Below are 23,322 nucleotides of genomic sequence, written 5' to 3' on the forward strand. Positions count from 1 at the left end.
CCATAAAGCACAGTGAGACAAGAACCTTAGCCCAGGCCCCACACTTAATAAACACTAACACACCAAATACCGGCTCTACGTAAGTTACAACATTCTGAAGCTGTGAGATCAAGAGAAACAACTCTGAGAGCCAATAAACCACCATTGTGACGAGTGACTATTAATCCGGTCAGATCTGTCGTTATCTCAACCCCTCGAGCCCCACGTGGGGCGCCAAAAGGAACTGTCGTGGTTTAAACCCAGCCAGACGGCTTGTTCGCTCACTTCCCCCCCTTCTTTCCCTCCCCCTGCTCCCGGAGGGACGGAGAGGAGAATCGCAAAGAATGCAACTCCCACGGGTTGAGATAAGAACAGTTTAGTAACTAAGGTATAACACAGATCACTACTGCTACCACCAATGATAACAATGATAAAGGAAATAACAAGGGAAGAGAATACAGCACCTCACCACCAGCCGACTGATAACTTGCCCCCCCAGCCTGACCAAGCTCTGACCGATGCCTCCTCCAACCCTGCAGTCCCCCAGCCCTTCCGGCTAACTCCCAGTTACATCCTGGGCATGACGTGTGGTATGGAATACCTCTTTGGTCAGTTTGGGTCAGGTGTCCTGTATCTGCTTCCTCCCGGCTTCCCTCCACCCTGGCAGAGCATGAGGCTCACAAAGCCCTTGGCCAAACCAAAACATCCTTGTTATGAGCTCTGTTTCCGAGCTGAAACTCAAAACACTGCACTGCACCAGCTACCAAGGAGGAGAAAAATGACTGCTACTGCTGAACCCAGGATAGGGAGTTTAACTTCTAACGCTTTCAGTGCTGCATCAGAGAATTTGTTTTACAAGCATTACCTTTCCCCACCACCACACCAGGTCCAGCTCCCGAGAAGTGCTAAGCTACCTTCTTGAATGGCTGGTATGACACACTAGTGTATCCAATTGATTTTGAGCACTGCTTATGGTATTATTACAGCCAATCTGACCCTGAAGATTCACTTTACTGGGAAACAGAAGTAAAAGGCCAGAAATGCACCCGATTTTCTCCTCATCAATCATTTGATGCCACACTTCACGTGGTTCTCCTCTAATAAAAAAAAAACACCCCAAAAAAACCCAAACCAAGCAAACAAAGCACACAAAAGATAGAAACCCCCCAAAAAATTCAGTTCTGCATTTCGGCTGGTCTTTTTAAACAGAGGAAAGTATGATACATCCCCCCCATCCTGCCCCCCCAACAAAAACAGTTCTACAGAAATAAACCAAATGCTACTTTTAACCAAATGCAATTAAGACGATCTGCAAGAAATTAAAGACGCACTTAGTCAGACTTCACTTCCTGTAGATAAATACCCCCAAGGTAATTAATTCGGCATGATTCTATGTTCTTCTTGCAACGCAGATTGATTCTTCTTCTTAATATAGTGCATAAAACTATAAGGTGGCCTTCAGTGCAAAGGCAAGGATAAGTGTTCAACTAAAAGAGAAGAACCTGCAACACGAAGCAGGAACATTGCTTGGAGTGCAGCTATTTTAATTTCACAGGTAGGGAACGATGCTGCAATGTTGGATCCTTCTAAGAAACTGAAATATTAAATCTACAAGGTGGATTCTTTAAAAAAAACTGTTTTCAAGGAAACAACTCCACTTTTAATGACAGACAGGTGATGCGGTACCCAACTGAAAAACAGCTATTGCTCAGGGCCAAAGTCTTACCCATAAATTCTGCACAATTCGCCCCATTTTTCCCAATGCCTTTTGAGTCTCCTTTCCCAGAAGTACCTCAGCAGTCACTTCAACCCAAATATACAAGCTGAACATCTGCAGTGCTTATCTTTCTGAGTGAATCCCATCTTTCCTCATATGCAAAACAGAGGTACTGGCTGCTAAACCCTTCATCGCATGGGACAGAAACTCTGTAGCTGTGATTTTTTGGTCACAGTAAGAAAGCAGGCATATCCACGGACAGCAGTTGGACACGAGACCAATAGGTTGTACAGCAGAGCTCCTCCTACTATGGAAGCTCATTCAGGGCTCGGTACAACCTCTTGAAATCAGGCACAGGAGCATGAAGGCATTTGTAGATGTTTATATACCTGTAATGCTTAGCAGGTATCTAAGAAGTAAATTCAGCGTCTTCATCCCTGAGTTTCAGTTTCATACCTGTGAAACGGGAATATCTCTTGGCTGCACTGCAAGGATGTCTAACAGAGGTACTTGTCAGCTCTTACCCTCCCTTAGGGCAGGTGCAACAAAACTGTTGCTGACATATGGGATCAGATTTAGCAGATACAGCATTTAGATGACTTCTGCCAGAACTCTTTGCCAGTATGCTAACTGCAGGTGCTCCTAGATGTGTTTTAGAGCATCGTTTCATGTGTTGAGATTGAAAAAACAGCCAACTCATCACTGAAATGGAGGCTTCAATTCATGAACCACCTTCCCATGCTGCTATTAAGACTGTCTGTCTGCAAGCTTCTCCTCTAACTCAGAGGAGGAAAACAGCATCACACTGGATTTTCTCCTACCGTCCAGGTATAAACAAAGTTCCGGGTATTAAGCCTGTCTACAGTAAAATCGGAGCTTTCTCCTTCAATGAAGAGTTCATTAGCTCCCCTCCAAGGCAGCCAGCATAATCCTACTGCAGAAAATGAATTATGCACTCATGCACAGAAGTTAATTACCACCCAGCTTCTCGCAAACAACCGAACAGGGAGGAACATACAGCTGAACAGAGAAAGCAGGTTATAAAACATCAAAGGAACTGCCATAGGGAGACTACACTTAACGGGAGGTATAGGAGGAAAGCCATCTTTCGGGTGGATGAACAAACCATCTACTGACACTTCATGAGTTCAGCTCTGTGTAAGTGGAATTCACGGTAAACAGCGCGCTGACTGCTGGCCTCAGCTAACAGAAACTGCACTCCTCCTCGCTATAAAAGCTCTGCAGACACAGAATTCTCAGTACTCACTTATCATTTGCGATTCCCCCCAGCACTGATAATCACAAATCAGCCAGGAAGCGGCTCTAAAGCTTACACTTAACTCTGCCAAAAATAAAACTGAGTTATGTGCGAATAACGTGTCTGATCAAAGCAACACGAGAAAGCCGAGATTATTTTAGAAGGGTAGGCAAGAGGAAAGTTATCCGTTTACCTTTCAGCCGCAGAGCATCCCCCCCTTTAGCCTGCCTGACAGATACACATGCAAGATTTCATTAGCCATTCACATAATGAGTTGCCTGTTTACACGCATCTTATGGTACAGCTCAATTTGGGAACGTAATGCTTGTCTGAAGACCAGAAATCAAAACCAAGCTGTATAAAGACTACTTGTACAGGGACTATAAATTAAAGATACCAGGCGATACAAGCCCATTATTTGTCTGCAGTAATTCAAACTGCTACTGAGCACAGTCCCATCACCTCCTACCCTCTAGAGCTCAGGTCTGTGAAAAAAATGCAGTCATCCTTCACTTGACAAACCCTTTGGGAATTAAGATCACCTCCAACTCCAAGGAGCTTGGTGCTCAGCCTTACAGTACCTATAAATCAATCACCGACGACGGAAAGACAAGACTTCACAAAGCACTCAAAAGAGCTTTAATTCATCAAGTTCTAAACTCCTAGGAATAAACAGAAAGAATTACAGCTGGGCTCAGAATAAACTAAACTGCACCCATGCAGTAATGACCAGCTCCTCCCTAAATGCTGCATCAAGAAGACCTGGCTTATGTGAATGCCCAGTGCTGGAAGAAAGAAACAAATTAGGCCGCCTCTTCCCCAAAACCCTGTAGAACAGTATGCAAAAAGGGACCTCCACAGGTCAGATAACAAGGAAACATAATGTCCTACAATCACAGTATTCCTCACTTTATAGCCCTTTCATTAAATCACATTTAGGTAGAATCTCCATTGTCACAAAAATTAACTAATAAAAAGTCAGCCCTTTCATTTTAGCTTTTTATGGCAAATCTAAAGGCAACGACCTAAATTACCATACTGCATAAAACTACAAGGTCACCTTCACTTCAAAGGCAATTGTAGGTATTCAACTAATGAAAAGATACCTGAAATTCCCCTTTATTCTGGAATTAGCTTCTTGTTCTCCTTTGACATCTGTGAATAAACCTGAACAGCGTGACCTGCACCAAGGTTCCCCACCCCGCACTCCCATTTGAGATGATGTTCTGGGTGGGAGACACTGTGCAGTGGTCTAGCACCTATTCCAATCTGAACACAGAACGACTATAACAGCTTTTCTGAACGCCTGAAATACCACCACAGGCAGTAATACACTTCTTAGGGAAGCAGGATTCTGTGTATAAATAGTGACAGTACCATACTCCATGTGAATATTAACTGTATTTAAAATACTTAGACCACAATGCATAGACGCAGGAGTCTATAAAAAACCCAACCACCCACTAGATCAAAATGAAATCTCGGGGTCCTGCAATGTTTGTATTTAAATAAGTAAAATGAATTACTATGATTTATGTTATAAATATGTAAATTCCCCTGGACCACAGTTTTCTGGAGATAAATGGGACTACTCAATTGCATAAATTTAACCAAAACATACCTTTGAAAGGAATTTTCTCCCTGGGATGAAATGTATTTTGACTTGTTCAAGTGTAAAAACTGCATTTCATCTGCAGCTGATACTGGGTTTTCATCTTCCCCAGAAGAAACTTAAATGAAAAAGTGGAGCTTACAGCAGAACAGCAAAGGAAACAAAAACCTCAACTTGCAGTAAAGTCCATTTAGGCCAACTCACTGAGGCAGAAAATAACAGCAAAGTCAATTAAACACTAAGCTATTGCTGCCTGAGACGCGACTTGAGTGCTCACCTGCGTTACGCTGTTTGAGATAATGAGCATATATGCAACATCTAACAAGTAACTGTACCCTGACTACCCCACAGAACTCATTTAGTATCTGAACAGCTTCAGCCAGGGCTCTATAGGTATAAGTATTTCCAACAGCAATCACGCGCAAGATCGCACTCCAACAACGCAGCACAGACCATACATGCTGCTCACTGAAAAAGGGAAGACAGCTACTTTAGCTGCTGCCCTCAAGGTCAAGTCCAGAGGAGGCCACGAGGATGCTCAGGGGCTGCAGCACCTCCCCTATGGAGACAGGCTGAGAACACTGGGGCTGCTCAGCCTGGAGGAGAGAAGCTGCGTGGAGACCTCAGAGCAGCTTCCAGAGTCTGAAGGGGGCTGCAAGGATGCTGGAGATGGACTCTTCATCAAGGACTGCAGCGACAGGACAAGGGGTGATGGGTTCAGACTGAAACAGGGCGAGTTCAGGTTAGATCTAAGGCAGAAGCTCTTCCCTGTGAGGGTGCTGAGGCGCTGGCACAGGGTGCCCGGAGGAGCTGTGGCTGCCCCATCCCTGGCAGTGCTCAAGGCCAAGTTGGACACAGGGGCTTGGAGCAAGCTGCTCTAGTGGAAGGTGTCCCTGCCTGTGGCAGGGGTGGGATCTGGGTGAACTTTAAGGTCCTTTCCAACCCAAACCATTCAATGGTTCTATGTTGCTGAGAAACATAAGGTTGATAACAAACATAGGAAAAGATGCCTATGCCTCCTCAAGAAGCTGAAGACAGCAGGAAATCATGGCTCTAAAACTCCAACTGACTTCTCTTCAAGCATAAAAACTTGAGAAAGGAAGGCCTGCTTTTACAATTCAGGGCAGGGACAGGGAGGGAGGGGGAGGAAAAAAAGACCACTAAACGATCCCCAAGCAGCACGACATGCACAACCTCAGCTGCTGAACTTCTAAGATCCGTTTGCTGTAAAGCACAGTTTCAAACCCTTCTGATTTATCATTTGACTGCTAGCATAGAGGTTGTGAATGATCTGAGAACTGAGGCTCAGAAATTTACATTACCACGTTATGTGAGCATAGTGCTCGTATCAGAAGTATATAAGGAGGAACCGACTTAATCCATGTAACTGCTAGCTTGATCACAATGACAGATGCACTTAATACCTCAACCAACTGTACCAAAAGGCAAAAACCATTTTAAAATAACACTGTTGAAAAGACTTCAGAAAAAAGTCTGGTTTCTAATGCAAAGTTTACAAACACCTCATTGAGCTGCTGCAGGACATGTGGCTACGGCTTACCCCTTCTTCTGCAGGATTAGGCAGAAGTAAAGGGAATCTTCACTGACAAAGAGGCACAAAGAGGCACTCACATGGGCTTGAATTTACAGTAAAACTCACCAAAGGCTATAAACATGCATCTAGCTGCCCAGAACAGAAATCACTAACCCAGCTCGCTAGGAAAGAGATGGACAAGACTGACATAAAGGATATTATAATCCTATTAAAATCTGACATGCACACCACCATAGAGAGTATTTTATTATTCGTGGTGATCATGCATTTGACAGTTAACTATGCAAAATTAACTCCACTGAGCTTACTACAAGACAAAACCCTGCCAGCTGGACACGTAACCACCATATTTCAGTTTGCTAACCCTCAAGAAACAGTTCTTTCTTTTAGAAGATGCTCTAGAAAACATCACATGTTAACTTGAAGTCAAAAGTGCAACCACCAGAAACTCCCGTTTGAGAACAAAACATATCTGAGTGCACATCAACAGGAGTTTTGCTCCGATGTGTTTATTACCTGTGTGAAGATTCATCTCAACTAACTTAAACATCCTCCGATCTAGTGCAGAAATCCACCTTCAGCTGAGATGAATCAATTCTAGACACCATTCTTCTACTCTGACCTGGTCCTCTCCAGCCCCACATGACTTTCCCAGCACTCGGAATCCTTACAGCAGGCACCACGGGCAGAGCCAGAGGAGCAGACCACTGGACACAAGCAATTCATTAGCAGTAAAACATTCCTACCAGGTACTTCCCACTGTTCAGATAAGCCTGTGCACACTGAGAGTGCGAGCAGCTGCCCCCGTGATGCTGCCCAGGATAACACAGGTCGGGAATCTTTTTGTGCCCAAAGACACTCTTGAACCAGCTGAGCAACTTGAAGGCAGGCAGGGAACGTTCAGAGGCTAACTGCCTCTCCAACCCACTTTCAAGGTGGTGGGTTTGTGCCAAATCCCATAAATTACCCCGTGTTTTTACAAGAGAAACAGCACTGTTGAAGGTCAGTAGCTGCTCCGTTACACTGAATCACACTGTGCATATGTTACACTTTTCCTTACATTGCCGTATTCTAATCTAACTATATTGAAGAATTTTGGTAGGTATTAATGTTGTTAGCTTAACGCTGGTGTTTGCACTTCCTAATCTCTGGGTGTCCTTTTATTTTCAGACTGAGATTTGCTAAAAGCTCAGTGTATTGTCCCAAGCCTTCATGGAGAAAGTCACTTGAAACTGAGCATGCTAACGGCAGTGACTGAACATATACAAAGAAGTGATCCCAGCACCACCACTGGAGGGAAGGTGACCAAGTAGCAGCTCGAGGTTTCCCTTGCAGCTTCTCTTAATAGAAGTCTCTAGCCCAGCCTGCTCTTCAAAGCAGGCTCGCAGGGGCTTGGAACTGGACAAGCTTCCAACCCACACCAGTCTATGACTGCGGGACCCAAGCCTGGATCAGTATGTAGATGTGACCTAATGAATGCTCAGTAAAGGTGGATGATCACTTCCCTTGATCTACAAGCTACATGCCAGGGGACACAGCCCAGGATGCTGCTGGCCTCCTTTGCTGCCAGGGCACATGGCTGGCTTACATCCATCCTCCACCCACCTGCCAGCACCCCAGGGCCTTTCCCACAGAGATGCTCCCCTCATCCCCCGGTACATTTCACACATCTATGGAACACGTGACTAGAAGTACCTTCATATGCTGTAATTTTCCCTTCAGCTAGAACAAAATTAATGTCATCTCAAAACACAGAGGAAGAAAACTGCCCTTGTGACTGAGGCACGCTACCAGCTAGAGGTTTACTGGGATATTTCAAGTCTTGTCTCTCCTCTTTCCCCCTCCTATCGGCTACAACATTGTCCAGATTTCAGAGGGCATTCCAATGACTAGAGTCTTCTCTGATAGCCAAGACTCAAAAGACCTCTATACTACCTAAGGGTCTAAGACCTTGGCAGTATGATCTGTTTAAAAAAGGAGCGAGGAAGGGAAATTCACGTTAACTGTCAGCAGAGAAATCAGATCAGTTCTCTGCACTTGCGATGGCTGGACAAAACTGGAGAGGTTCACATGCTTCCTGAGAGACCCAGATCATCTACCTCAAAATGAAGCATCTGTAGGAGACATTACAGAACGATTATGCCACAGAAAAAGTACCAAGTTATTTGAGTTTGGACAAGCATCCTCTCAAGATCTCTACAGGAACTCAAGGATGCAACAGCTGCTAATCGTGACACGTGAACTCAAATCCACTTGTGTCACCTAGGGTGTGAAGAGGGGCATACGGGCTGAACAGAAAACGTGGACAACCAAGCACTGTCAAGGTTTATAGCTATACTAAGCCAAATCAGTAGAAATTGAGACAAAGATACGCTGGAGATAGGTCAGTAGGCGTTTCATAAAGAAAAATCACAGCTCACATACTTAAGGACAGCAAAGCAAAACTTTATAGTGATTTTTTTGCCTTTTGCTTGGGATTTTTCGTGAACTTACCAGTTACTTATTTTACAGGCTGCTGACCAAACACACAGGTGGATGCACCAGAGAGCAGCTTCTGGCCACCACATACGGAGAACCAGGTACCTGGCTCCTGCACTGTAGAGCAGGGATACTTGAAACAAGATACTCTTTTGTCCAAATGCAGGGTTTGGCTCTCTAGGATCAACCTTTTCATTCTTGCTTTGTAGAGAGGAGGAGAACGCCACCCTGCTCTGGAATCACATCTGGAAATACACAACTGCAGTATTCACTGAATAAACTCCTGGAGAACGTGTTGTGACAAGCAGAGGAAGGCCCTTCTTTGGTATCACACGAGCGAGAACTTGAGTCAATGCTGTAGAAGAGTCTCCCATTCTCCAGTGTAGTAAGAGCACCTAAGAAGACTCTCAAAACCTCTGAACTAGTCTAGCAAGCCTTGTCTAGCAAAACTGGAGCTCTTGGCACTGAGAGACTGAACCAGAATCAGACTGCACCGTCCACTGTCTCAGAGGCTGGTGTGAGGAGCAGAGATAAGACTCCACCACCCACTGTCTCAAGGACTGGTGTGAGGAACTGCTGTCCAGCACTTCGAGGACTGCTGACAGACACGCAAGACCAGCGAAGCTGGATGCACGTGATCCACTAGGAATGTGCAGCAGGTGACATTAACAGAGGTACCTCTCCCTAAGGCATTATAAAAGGGGGAAAAAGGCAATCGCTGTTGGGTCCACCCACCACCGAAGACTATGACTATGGACCCTCAGCATGCTGCTGGATCCCAGTGGGGAGCATTTCTCTCTGCACTCTGAATTCCTGCTTCATTTCTGTCCTTTTTCCAATCTGTCCTAGAGCTTTTTATAATAATAATCTTTTTAATAATAATTACGTTTTGTTATATCCTGACTCTGGTACTTGACCTTGTCTGCATCCTTCATTTCACTCTGGGGATCACAAACACAGCATTTTCAACACTGGGTTTTATCTAGTCAGACCTTGGCAGGAGAGAAGCAAGGGTTTCAAGCATCCATGATGTCATTTTAATCTGACAACTCTGATCATAGTTTTACCCCTAAAGATACTCGTAACAGAAGCCATAAGAGACTGCTGAAAGAAATCTGGTTTGCTCTATCTCCAAAGTTATAGCCTTCACTATATGTGTAATCGAAGCAATTCAGCTGCACACATAAGCAAGGCTTAGGCATTTTCAACCAGATTTAAACTTTGCTTGTGTTTGTTTACTCTAACCACGTAAAGGATTTGATTCAATGTATCTCAAAGTGGAAAACTGGTTTGATCTGGAATGCTTTCCTCTGTAATATTTTAGGCTTTTGAAAAGGAAAACATTCTTCTGGTTTCAGAAATGATAGAGAAATACAAAGTTATCCAATTCACCCATGGGGCGGGGGGGAGGTATGCTGCATTACCCAGAGCTGGGCCTGAACACCAGGCTTTAGAGCATGTTTTATTCAAGGACAGAAAAAAATGGTAACATCAGTGCAAGCAGAAAAAGCAGTAACCTGTTCCCACAAAGACTACCTTTCTCCAATAAACACTAGGGAAAAAAGGCAGTTCATTCCGTCAGGGCATAAATTACCACAGTCTCCAGAAAATGCCAGCTGCTTGAAGTGTTAATCTACTATAATACATCACTGTGTTTACAGCAAAATCATTTAATGGGTTTTGAACACATATGGAAGGCCTTTCGTTCTGTTCCAGCCCCTTTCTGAGTGGTCATCTGAGAGAAACCTGATCTGAACTGACACGTCTGCAGTCACTGGAATTGCATTTATACGCCAGGAACTTCTAAAGAGAAATAAACTGGTGAGGTGTGAATCTGATTTTTGCTAAATCTTCTCAAAAATGGCTTTGGGGAATTTCTGTCAACATACAATTTGCCTACCAACCACTCCTGAAAGGTATTCAAGGTACCCTTCCTTTACACTGAAGGACAAATGTTATGTGGGAATCAAGTTAGGAATGCTTTCTATTTCAGTATATTATACTCTTACCAGATGAAGTGGTACCCAGCTGACTCGAAATCATCTAAATCCTCTCTTTTAATTTAAGGTGCTTGCTCTGGGGTTTTTAGTTTTTCAAAGTTAAACACTACGGCATCATAATTTGGACGTACAGATCGTTCATCAGCCATTTTTAACAATATAGGCTTGAAGAGCTTATTTCAAGACTGAGAAATCCTCACAGAATCCCATCATTTCCAAACGTATCTGTTTGATTCTATTCATTTTAAACACGGTTTAGGTTTGTTTTCATGAATGTAAAGGCTTGATGGTGAAAGGATTAACTTCCAGGCTGTCAGCTTACATAAAGACACAGTAACAGCTGAATCATCCTTTTCTTATCCTTGGAGGTCAGCAGGCTATGAAAACATTTAGATAACAATCAGGCAGAACTAGAATAATTCAGCTATTTTTATCCTACAAGCTCTTTTTTCTTTTTTCCCACCAGGCAATAGAAATAAATGCAGATTAATCCAACTGAACTGCCAAAGAAGTGCTCCATATACCATAACAGATCCATAACAGATCTTTGCTTTGTGGGCAGCCTGGTCCTTCCTTCTGAACCTTAATAACTGAGCGACTGCTACTCCTACTCAAGTTAGCAAGACGACTGCATCACTCACTGCACTTTGGGGACTACTGAGGTGGGAGAAAAACACCCAGCAAAATCCTGTCTTCGTGATGTAAGTGAAAGATCTTCTACTCATTTAACTGAAGCAAGGATTTAGCTCAAAGTTACGCTCCAGAAGAACTTTTAATAAATATGGAATTTAATTTTAGAAGGAGAAAAAAAGCAGTAAAATTTCCACGGGAAAACTATTTACTTCTTGCTTCCTACGTAGTAGTCACTATTCCATAATTAGGCTCTGCGCTGAGTTACAATTTAGGGGGGAAAGACTTCCTGCCTAGCAGACAAGCCTAGCTCATCCTGAAAACCCAGCACATCAGTACTTCCTGCCTACCTGATACACACACTGAGACAAGTCTTTTTGTCTTAATCTCTTGGGAGCTTTCCTCTTGGGCATATGAATGTCTATAGAAATAGCTGCTTCCCTATGAGAGGCACACTTGTTCTAAAACAAGGCTGCATCCCTTACATACAAGACTGGAAAAGACTTCCTCGGGCTTATTTCTGGTTATTAAAAGTTAAGAGTAACCATGCAGGTGAGCTACTAAACATTCCATTAGAAAATGGAATTTCTAATGTTTCCACTAGAAAACAATCTGCCACTTGCTAGAAGTCAAATTGTTCTTGTTTTATTCAGTTTAATAAGCACGCTTTGTAGAAATAATGCTTGTTTTATGTGAAACAAAACAAGTGCAGGAACAAAAAAGCAGCCCGTGACAAATGGAAAACACACCACTTAACGTTACAAATGTACCCATTTGGTGCATTCAGAACTCCTGAGAATTACTGCAAGTGATATTCCTGTCACATCATCTCTTCCTACTGAGGAGTAATACAGAGATTCTTGACAATTGTATCCATCCATGTGCAGATAATCCTGAGGAAACTTTGGTTTGTGAGCACTCACTGCAGAAGGCACATTTCACCGAGAAACACCCAGCTTATTTTAAAATGCACTAAGTAAATGTCACCTCAAACGGAAGACACCGCTGCAATCACTGCCATTAAATAACATTCAACACTAAGTACATATTGCACTTGAAGTTCTCTTTAAAAGAATCAAGCTCCCATGCAGCAAAAGACTGAGGCGCAGGGCGTTGTGCTCAATTATATATAGATAAAATACAACCTAAATACCAGTGATTTTAAAGGCATGCCAAGACTGGAGAGATTCGTCTCTGTCCTGCCACAGAACAGGCGAGATGGTTTGATGGAAGCCACTAGTTTAACATAAGACACAAACACGCTCCCTATGCAGAGCCTGTCTCAAAAGGGACAGAGGGAGTACGTTTTTCCCTTGATCTGTTACCATGTGCTGATTCTACAAAATGGGTTGGTCCCCAGCATCTTACCATCAGGCCTATATTGAAGAGCTAAAGTGCACTGTACAGTTAAATGAACAAACACTGCCTTAACTGTGTTATGCACAATCTGGAAACATAACATCCTTTCAGCAGCTATTCAAGAGGCATTTCTTCATGACATTTAGTCGTATTTGTCTACTTTCTAGCACCTACTATTTTACCTTCTCTATGTCTGTACTGGTTAGGTTAGTTCAGAAAGTGAGCAGAAGTAATGATGCAAGGTAAGAATGGTTTTGACTGATCAAAGATCATAGATTTACCTTCTGCAAGCATGTCTGGCACATCTGCTTGATAGCGAGGCCCCACTCGGATTTCTCCCTTGTCTGCTAAAAGCGTTTTCAGTGATGGATCATACACCAGTGAATAAAAAAAGGTATCCTAAAAAAGAAGAGACATTTGCAACACCATAACGGTTTTAAATCAACCATCCACGCACACTTGAAGAGAGCACAGGTTTGGTACAGTCCTCCTTACTCGAAATAAGGAGGAGGTTTCACGAGTACTTTTAAATGGCTCGCTGAAGCTGCTTCAGAACAGATCAGTAATGAGAAGATTCATACACAAAAAAGTATAAAGGGGGTTGAAAAGAATTAATGCTAACTGCTTTCTGAATTGAACGCGTTTCCTCCCCAAAATCTCTACCGTATTGACTCTGCATTACAACTCATTCTGAAAAGAGCATGAAACACTGCCAGTGGCTGAAAAGGACTTACACCAAAACACCTGCTACAGCCACCCGAAGGGTAAGTAAGTCCTGTCTGCAGAAGATTATTACTGATTATCAGCGGGTTTGGTGGAGAAACACAAAACATGCTCATTTCAGGTAGAGCCCACTGCATTAAAACACTCTGAAGACAGATGGGTGTGTTTTGAGGGTATTTTGCAATGCGACTATCAGTTCCTTTCACAAGAAACCGAAGGTGAGAAGATAGTGCCATGCAGTAATTCAGAGACACCTGAATTAAACTCCTTGGCTAAGCTGCCCTCAGGAGCCTCTCCTGCTCTCTCTGCCCATTCACTACAGAATATTCTTCTTTTTAGAATCCATCTGGGGGAGCGGGAGGAGGGATGGAAAAAGAAAGAGATAAAGAAACAAAGATAAAACAAGAGGGGAAAAAGGCACCATGTGAATTCCCCCTTCGGTGTCTACAGGAAAACGTCTGGATCGTTTGCTTTTGTAGTATATGTTAGGAATTACTTGGAATTAATGATTTTTGAAATACAACCATATTAAGACCAAACCCATCATGTGAGAGTGGCAAAAAAAAACTTGGCTCAATGACTTTTTCCAAATCAGTGTTTTCTCCCATGTCATCTTTCTAACTTAGCGTTCAAGAAAAGATTTTCAAACTCTTATTTGCTCATTTATTACTAACACAGTCACAAAAAACCCCACCACATAAACCCATCCCAGTATTTACCCGAACAGAAGTCACGCCTTACCTCCTTCTCCAGGTATGACAGCACAGATTCAGTCTCATTCAGAAGTGCAACACTGCATTTTCCCCTACACAAATGCAAGGAAGGACTGTTAACTTTTCACAAAGTTCCATTTTTTATGAGGTCAGGAAGTTATTTCCAAGAAAATACTTAAAACTATTATGTTAATTCTTTCATAGACTATAAAATGAACATTGCGATACTTCTGAGGTACCAAAATGAACATCAGAGCCACCAAATGAATGAACCCATGCCCTCAAACACACAGGAATTCTGTCAAACTGGGAAACAGCTTCAGAAAGAGAGAAGCAATAAAGGGACAAGAGGGTACTGTGGCAAACAATAAATACATACACAGTTACTAATGCTTGGCTGAATGAAGCATCACCTCCGAGTGACTCACCCCCAGTAAGTTCAGTGCCTAATGTGACAACAACCCAAAGTAGGAGCTATGCAAGGTTTTGCCAATGGCCTGGTAAAACACTGTTCTTTTCTGAACTGAACCATGGGATTCTACCAATTTCTCCTATGGCCACATTAAAATGCTAACTACCACATTTCTATGCAGGCTGCCAGTCAAAACCTTCCTGTTCTTCAGCAAGGGTATGGATCTCCCCTGGTATTACACCACTAGATAATAACATAATGGGGCTTGGACCACACTGCCCCCGCCCCTTCTTCATCCCTTTCTCCCCCAATGCTCCTTTGGCCTCAAACTCCTCGGCCTCCAACTTCTCTGCAAAAATAACCGCAGAATTATTGTTAATAAATGGGATTCTAAAGAAAACCACACTGATGCAGCCCTTGTGCTGAGCTGCATCAGCAGGACCATGAGCAGCAGGCAGGAGGAGGTGATCCTGCCCCTCTACTCTGCTCTGGTGAGACCCCATTTGCAGCACTGCGTGCAGTGCTGGTGTCCTCAGCATAAGAAGGACATGGAGCAAGTCCAGAGGAGGCCGTGAGGATGCTCAGGGGCTGCAGCACCTCCTGCGTGAAGACGAAGGCTGAGAACACTGGGGCTGTTCAGCCTGGAGAAGAGAAGCTGCGTGGAGACCTCGGAGCAGCTTCCAGTGTCTGAAGGGGGCTGCAAGGATGCTGGAGAGGGGCTCTTCATCAGGGACTGCAGCGACGGGACAAGGGGTGATGGGTTCAGACTGAAACAGGGGAAGCTCTCACAAAAAATAACCAAACTAAGGTAAAAAGTAGAAGGAATTACCCAGCTTTTTTGAGATGAGATATGAAACCTTCCTCTTATCTGGTTCTCTGAATTATTCTGTATTTTTGCACCAAGCAGCATTCTCAACTGCTACCAACACGGTGAACTGCTAGCAAACAGCACCCGAAGGTCTCACTGATGTTAAGATTATTTATACACCTGGGTTTGACCTTTTTCTCAAGTGAAGTATTCAGAAAACCTCTTTTTACTTCCTGCAAAATTAGGCAGAATTTCCTTCGGACGAATGTTGAGGGAAAGCCTCGGACACCTCAGCAATAGACAAATAACTGCAGACAAAAGGAGGTTGGCTTCTGTGTCTTCACTTAAAACTCAATTCTGACGGGACTAAAGCGTCCCTTCAGAATCCTTTCTGCTCTTAGATGTACTTTGTATTTAACCTGGGCACAAATAAGAAGTTGTTATTCCACTGTGCTGACAACAATGCCAACAAAACTTGCTATTAAATCAGGCTGTGATAAAAACTGATTTCAAGGTCTTGCAATAAAAGGAGACAACAACTTGCCTATATATATGCTCAAGGTGTTTCCTGCCTCTATCATATCAAGCACTCAGTATTCACTTGCTTCCCCCATCCTAGGAACCAGAGCTACAAGTTCTATCTTTGCTCTTTTCTTTAAAGCATTAACCATGTGAAATATAGCCTGGGTAAGCAACATAAAGCAAAGCACCAAATTCTCCAGAAGATACATTTCATGCGTATCTGGGGGAAAACAAACACAACCCAAACCAAGACAAAAAAACCCAAATCAAACAAGCAAACAAACAGTGCAACCCCCCCCAGACATCTCGCTTGCAATGTCCGGGTCATCACCCTCCAATATGTATGGAAAGTGGAGTTTCGCTTTTTACCAAGATATCAAAACCTGATGCAAATGCTTACCTTTGAAAACTAGCAAGATGAACCAAAATCAACAGCAAGTGCTTTGAGCAGTTAAAGTCCTTGTTCGTTTTGGCACAGCCCCTACTTTTAAGCCACTGGAAAGCTCTACAATTCCTGCTCTGCTATCCTTGCAGGCTACTCATCCGTGTTCTCACCAGATGAGTAAGGCGGCCCACAAGATACAAATCTGATTTTAACAGGGTCTCGTGGGACAGGAGGTATGCAAACAAAAGGAACAAACCACTTAGTGCCTGCTCACCACGAGAAACCACAGGAGTGGAAAAAGCAACCCCATGGGTAAGGTACCATGCCAGGGAAGTTTCCTATGGGAACATAGCTGCGCCGTGGGTGAGACTGATGCGGTACAAGAACTCTCAGAACTCGTTGCTCTCGGTTCCCACCTCGCCAGTGAAACTTGGTATGAATTGGTCATTTAGATACAGGTTGAAGAAAGAAAATAATACATTCAGGCACGGCCCCACGCAGGCTTTGAAATCCTACTGTGGCCAGTTACTGACGGCCCTCCTTGGTGGGCAGTTCTGTACGCATACCAATTGTCACTCACTGATCTTCATCAAGAAAGCTGGCCTCTGAGTAGAGATTTGGAAAGCATAAGGGTGAGTCACTAGCTAGAGTCTGAGAACAAAGCAACAGGAGAGAGCATTAGGAAACACCATGCTTGCGAGAAAAACCTGGTTTGATTTTAACATGTGCTCTTAGTTCAGTGACAACCAGAGGTTAAACTATACCGAAGGTGTGTTAGGAAGAAGGGTTGAAAGGCTTTGTGCAGGAGAACTCAGGACTAACCTTTCACATATTCCACACAAATGGAAAAAAGAGGGGAACAAGGTGCAGAGTCTGAGCAGAGGAGGAAAGAGCTACCTTAAATACCAAAGGTTTTTCCTGAACTGTCTTAAATGGGAATGTGTTCTGAAGATTTGCAATCAAACCACCACTCTGAGCCAAGTCTTGATCCCTTGCAAGCAGTCTAAATTGAAGCAACGATCGCCAAACTGCAGACTAAGGACTGTGGAGTCCAAAAAAGCTTCTGCCAATCAGATGACATTGATTCCCCAGCTATGAGAAGCAATACTAAGAGTATTTGTGTATCTTACTTTTAAGCACAGTTTAAGGGACACAGAGTCAACAGAATGATTTGGGCTGGAAGGGACCTTAAGATCACCCAGTTCCAACCCCTGCCACGGGCAGGGACACCTCACACTAGACCGTGTCACCCAAGGCCTTGAACGCTGCCAGGGATGGAGCATTCACCACTTCTCTGGGCACCCTGTGCCAGCGCCTCAGCACCCTCACAGGGATGAGCTTCTGCCTTAAATCTAACCTGAACTTGCCTTGCTCAAGTGAATGATGCTGACAGACACGCACCAAAGCCTTTACAGCAATTTCAAGTTTTCCCTGTTGCAATGGTATTTACAACTGGAGAGCAAACTATTGCACAACACTGAAACAAAGAAAAAGAAAGCATCAACATAAATCTCCAATAGACCCCTAACTGGAGCGTAACATTTGAGATATTCAGAAATGTCAGAAGAAAGAAGTGCATTGTACTGATTTGTACTTAACTGGCTTGAGTTTGGCTCTGCTCATTTAAGGAGATGTTTCAAACATGAGGGGGGGAAAAAACAACCAACATTTGATAGGTGAATACTACTGCGATCTGTGCCTCCAACAAAATGATGCCAGTCTCCTGAACAGCGTAAAATGGTGGTTTTGTGACCAAAAGAGAGACCAATAAACTTGATATTACTAATGAACACAGCCTTGATCAAACAGAATTAGAAACAGAATGCACAGTAAATTGATTTATGTACATCTAAATGAACCAGTAATTGCCTGGCATCTACACATACGCACAGATCGCACAGGCAGCCCAGGCTTTTTATGCTACGTGTGGCTTTCAGACGTAAAAATCTGAGTTTTAGTCTTAATTAAAGCTGGAGTGCTGATTTTGAGAACTCCAAACGAGTGAGAATTCAATGCAGCCTCTTGGAGCTGTCAAGCACAACTGACATGGATGCTCAAGTAAACTGCACATTCTTGAGGTTCCAGCTTTCATGCAGTTCTCCCCATTGATTCCAAGCCATAATCTGAACAGGACAAAACATTCCCAACGTGAGGCAAATTTACAAAAGGCAGAATTAACAGAGACTTTGCCATTCAGCAACAATTTACACCGTTTCTATGGTTAAACTGCCACGCTGTGAGCAGGAGAGCCAAAACATTCAACAGCCCTGCCAGAAGATCCTCTACCTTGATAGCTGGAGAAACGTTAAGAGGTAAATGTAGGGATCTGTGAACGCACACACATCTCAAACAAGCTTCAACACATTACCACTGAAAACCGCATTTACACCCGTACTGTTCCAGTCTCCATTACTCACTGAATCTTGTATTCTGTGGCTGAGAAGGGTCTGCAAGAAAACACTGAGTAGAAAGAGCAAAGCACCGAGTGCCACAGACAGAGGTGAGCGTTTTCTTGGTCTGGGAACAGTAAAACTACATGTTTTGATACTCAAAATAAGCACAACCACATATGTACTTTCTATAAACTGCTACAGGAAACTCAACTCATCGGTACTGTTACTTTAGGGAATAATTGGTTCCAAAAAAGTAAAAGGTTGCTAACTTGTGACACAGCAGCAGCAGCAATGCACATACTGAACTAAACCACAGCAGTCTGCTTAGCAACGATTTCTCACGGCATCTTATCATCATTTAGGTTGCAGAAGACCTTTAAGACCATCGAGTCGCGCGGCTCAGAAGCAATGCACATCGCTCCATGTTCTGCACCATCTGAAAGACTCCTGCTTTGTAATGATGTCACTAGAGGGAACTCTGTACTGATTTTCAGGTACCTGAATGACAAGTTTCCACTGATAAATACACTTTTTCTTACGCTGTTACTAGTGTCGGCTATTGACCATATCTGAGAAAAGGATTCTGGCCTGAAGTGAATTTTCACCTTTATTCACATCAGAATTAGCTGAATGCTATTGGGAGAGTCCCTGTGCTCTGAATCAATGCAGCTCATTAAAGAAGAATACCTTCCTTAACAATTCAAATCTGCAGGTAAGCACACGCCTATGCAAAGCAGATTCACTCCTTATCTAGTCTGATTTATACCAGGCTGTTAAGGCTCAACGTGAGCTTTTATAAGAGTAGCTAAAAGTTGTGTCTCACAGAGAGGCCAGGCTGGATGGGCCTTGGATGACACGGTCTAGTGGAAGGCGTCCCGTGGCATGGGGTTGTGACTTACATAATCATAAGGTCCTTTCCAACCCAAACCATTCTGTGACACGTACACAGGCACACATGAGGTATATAATGCACACACCCCCCCCTGTATCCCAGAAACTTCTGGTTTGCCAAGAATGCCAAAACTAGAAATCCTGAGGCCATACCACCACATGCTACGGTGCCATGCTTTAAAAGTCACCCTTCTTCTGTCAAATGGCCTGCCCTGTCTGTTTTGAGCTTCACACCTTTTGGTGTGTTTTAAATGAAGAAATCCCACATTGACCAAAAAAGAAGTATTTCTCTGCACTTTAGTTGCTTGAAGTAGCAGTATTAGTGATGGCTGATGAGATCAGGGAGAAGGAAGCACAGCATAAAGTATACCAACCCAACCCTACACAACTGCATCAACCCAACCCCACAAAACTGCACCAACCCAACCCCACACCACTGCATCAAGCACCTAAATCACCAACATGACAGCAAACAAACAGAACTGTGTCTGAAATACTCCTTCCTTTTCACAAATAGCCCCCACTCTTGGAAACTTGTCTCCATTCTCAAGCTGTCTTGACTTCAGGCAAACCATCGGTGTACAAGCCTCTTCTTACTTTGCATGAGTTCTTTTTGTAGTATAGGGCAGTCCAAAAGATGCACACCCGATTGTACTGACATCTGAGAACGCTTGGCTTACATCTGCTTCCCAAACACTTAAAATAACACCACTACCACAAAAAACCCACAACCCCAAGATTGAAACACAGTTATTAGCAAACAAGAACTAAGCAAAGATAATGAAATGGCAAGATAAGCCCTGAAGGATAAATTCTTCTACTCAATGCCTATGAAGTACTACATTTAAAAGCAATCACACATGATCTCAGAAGTTAATGCGAGCTTTTCCAGCAATCTAAAACCCATTTATCACCTATTGGCTCTTGAGACCTCACGAATGAAAAGGAGATTTAAAGCCCAAGTCAGATAACCCAGTGCATCTCTCCAGACTGGAACTGCTTACAGGAGCCACCCACAGGAGCTCTGGGTGCAGACAGAGAGTGATAGTAACACCACAGAGTGTTCAGTGAGCCTGGCTGGCAGCACAACTGTTTCAAGAACATCTGGGGACTACAGTGCCTGGCAAACTGCATCTGTAACACGCAGGGATTAGGAAGGAAAGATAATTCACTGGAAGAGTGCTACCAACCTTACACATTTGAGCAGGTAAGGAGGGAACAGTTTCACTTGTAACCTCACAAGCAGGCACTAAGGTAACAAAGCCTTGTCTTTGAGACCTAAACTTGCAGTGTTCCACATGGCACTACTCCAGAACGGTGCCGCTCTGAACTAGGCAGTTACACCTTCTTACGTGTATTTCAATGCAGGAGAGCACTGTGTCCACAAGGCACCACTGCCCTGTTTAACTACAACTGCACTGCCTACACCTAATGAGAAGGGGAAATAAGATGAAGTCTAAAAAATCCATATAGTTATAACAAAGAAACCCTTATATCTCAAGAGACTTTCATATAATATATGGCAATATAAAAGGTATGAGAATAAGGAATTAAACTGTATTTCTGTCATTCAAAAGCTAACAAATTACATCAGAATCATTCAAAACTCAACATTACAGACCAAAGAGCTTCAGAATTAGGCTTGGACATCAAAGAAACCTGTCCTGCTAAAAGAACTGCAAGGCACCTCAACTATAAAGTAGTGGCACCAGGTGTAGAAATGAGACACGGCTGTATTTGCAGTTGGGAGTGAGAATAAAAGTACTCTTGGTCGGAGGGGTTTTCAGGGAGGGCTGGAACTTTCTCTGCCTTTCAGCTGAAGAAGAAAGTGAGAAGGCTAAAGTTTGGAAGAAAGATGAAACAAAAGCAGTGAAAGTACACTAGTAAAAACCAAATAAAAACAGACCGCAGCAGGTAAGTTTCGTTCCCTTGAATTACAAGCAGAAAGGCAACCAAACTCAGCTTCTTTCCTCGGCTGAAGTTGTAGAGGTCCAAGCCCTGTAGCTGCCAAAAGCAATCACAGACAGTTCAGCCTCCTTCATTCTCTTAAGAGCACTTTGAGCTTTCTTCTTGTCCGTTCAAAGGGGCTGAGGTTTTGTACTCTTACTCCTGAGAGAGCCAACCCCCACTGCCCAGTTTATACCACTGCACCATTTAGTTTCTCCTGTAAACCCAGCTGTTCCCATGCAGGGGCTAAAACTGCATGTGGTAAGAGCAAAGACTCACAGAATGGAACTACTCAGACTTCTACTGCTTGAGTATCTTCCAGCTTTTTATATCGAGATGACTGACTTAGCAGATGAGTGACAGCAGTGAGTGTCATCTACCCTGGGTTTATCATAGCTTGCAGTGTGTGCCAGGGTCCTTCAAACAGATTGGCAACATATGGACTAGGTAAGCAGACTATAAGGTGGGAAAAACTAGGCTGAAAAAGATGTAGAGAGGGGTACAAAGACCAGCTGACAGCTGGTTACAGGCGGCATCTCCCAGGTGCCCGACACCTTAAGATCTTCATTAACACCTTCAGCAAGTCTGCAGATGATACTAAATGGGATTTGTTCACTCTTCAGGGATGACAACTGAAGGGAGAAATCCTACTGCTGTCTTCAATTACCTAATGAAAAGATATATAACACAGGTCCAGGCTCCTCTTCAGAGGAGCACAATGATGGGACAAGAGGCAGAAGTAACACGTTAGGGTAACACATGACAGCACAGCCCTACAGCATTCAGGTGTTCCGAAAAGGAGATGCAAGTCATCACTCTGCATCCGCACGCTGTGCGGTGCTGCGCGTACTATGGATTCACACGGTTTTCTGGTGTCTCTGTGATGTACTGGAGAACCACTATTGTGTTTGCTCTCAGAGCTGTGAGGTGAGGAGACATTTACAATACTTTTCCTATGTAATCTTCTCTCCGAGAAGAGAATACCTTCTTTCGATATCTAAATGTCAAAGGAAGTAAAAGGAACTCTGCAGGAGGATTATTATCTCCAGCTATAGCTCGAGAAGCAGAGATTTGACAGTTAAATGACTTTCTCAAAGTCAGAGAAAAACTAGCTGAATCAAGCACAGGAAACTAATGCAACAACTCCCAGTTTTCTGTTGGCGCTGAGAAAGAAAAGGCACGCATTTGCCAACAAGAGAGGAAATACATATGCACATACAAAGTGGTTTTCCTATTGGAGCATACACGCTTTTTTTTTCTAGCTGCTAGTTATTTATGGTCTGGAATGGCTGAGAGGAGCTGGATGTAATGAGAAAATGAAAACTCCTTTGAAATGCAATGTGAGAGCCCCTTTTACACTTTGCTACACTCCTCCCTGTCGCTATGCTCTTGCTTTTCCATCATCACCTCCCACCCCACCACAGTAAGAATTTCCTTGACTGTTAAATAGAGGATGACATAAGTGCTTACATCATTTACAGAGAGAAAATTAATAAACCCTTTCTGAGCTTTAGCAAGCCCCCCTTCCTACATCAGCATTAGAGCAACTTCAAACAATACCTGAAATGCTTTTGCAATGTTCAGCCAAACTCAATCACGACCTCCTTCACATGCCCTGGAGTTGGGATAATTAAATGTTTAAATGCATGCAGCCCGAAACTGCAGCACTGACCACTGCGCCTCTGCCTCCCTTCCAAAGCCATCTGTGGCTTCCCTGCGCAGACAATCAAAGATCCTCTGGCCAGACAAAGTAATTAAACAACTCTTCCAAAGCAGAGCAGGCTGACCTTTTATACCGCATTACCAACTGATGCTGAGATTCTTGTTGCCTCCAAGGCTCAGACATGAAGCAACAGAAGGAAAAACAAAGGTACTTCCAAAGCAACCCGTGGGTCAACCTGGCACAACTCCACTGTGATCAATCACATCCTTTTGCAACA

At 43.5% G+C, this 23,322-nt stretch overlaps 1 protein-coding gene across 5 annotated transcripts in view; it reads right to left on the reverse strand.

Annotated features, from left to right (window-relative positions):
• Positions 1 to 23,322, reverse strand: part of MTA3 (metastasis associated 1 family member 3) — a 121,555-nt gene that overhangs the window by 76,754 nt on the left and 21,479 nt on the right. For all 5 annotated transcript variants that reach the window (XM_061478791.1, XM_061478792.1, XM_061478795.1 and 2 more), the window contains exons 5-6: positions 14,053 to 14,116; positions 12,870 to 12,987 (exon numbers count right to left, since the gene is read on the reverse strand). In XM_061478791.1, coding sequence (XP_061334775.1) covers positions 12,870 to 12,987; positions 14,053 to 14,116 — 182 coding nt within the window. The remainder of the gene's footprint in view (positions 1 to 12,869; positions 12,988 to 14,052; positions 14,117 to 23,322) is intronic.

This window comes from Pezoporus flaviventris, unplaced genomic scaffold, assembly GCF_033815535.1.
Source record: "Pezoporus flaviventris isolate CSIRO_AGI_PZ_B2104156 unplaced genomic scaffold, CSIRO_AGI_Pfla_v1 ptg000132l, whole genome shotgun sequence".
Taxonomy (NCBI): domain Eukaryota; kingdom Metazoa; phylum Chordata; class Aves; order Psittaciformes; family Psittacidae; genus Pezoporus; species Pezoporus flaviventris.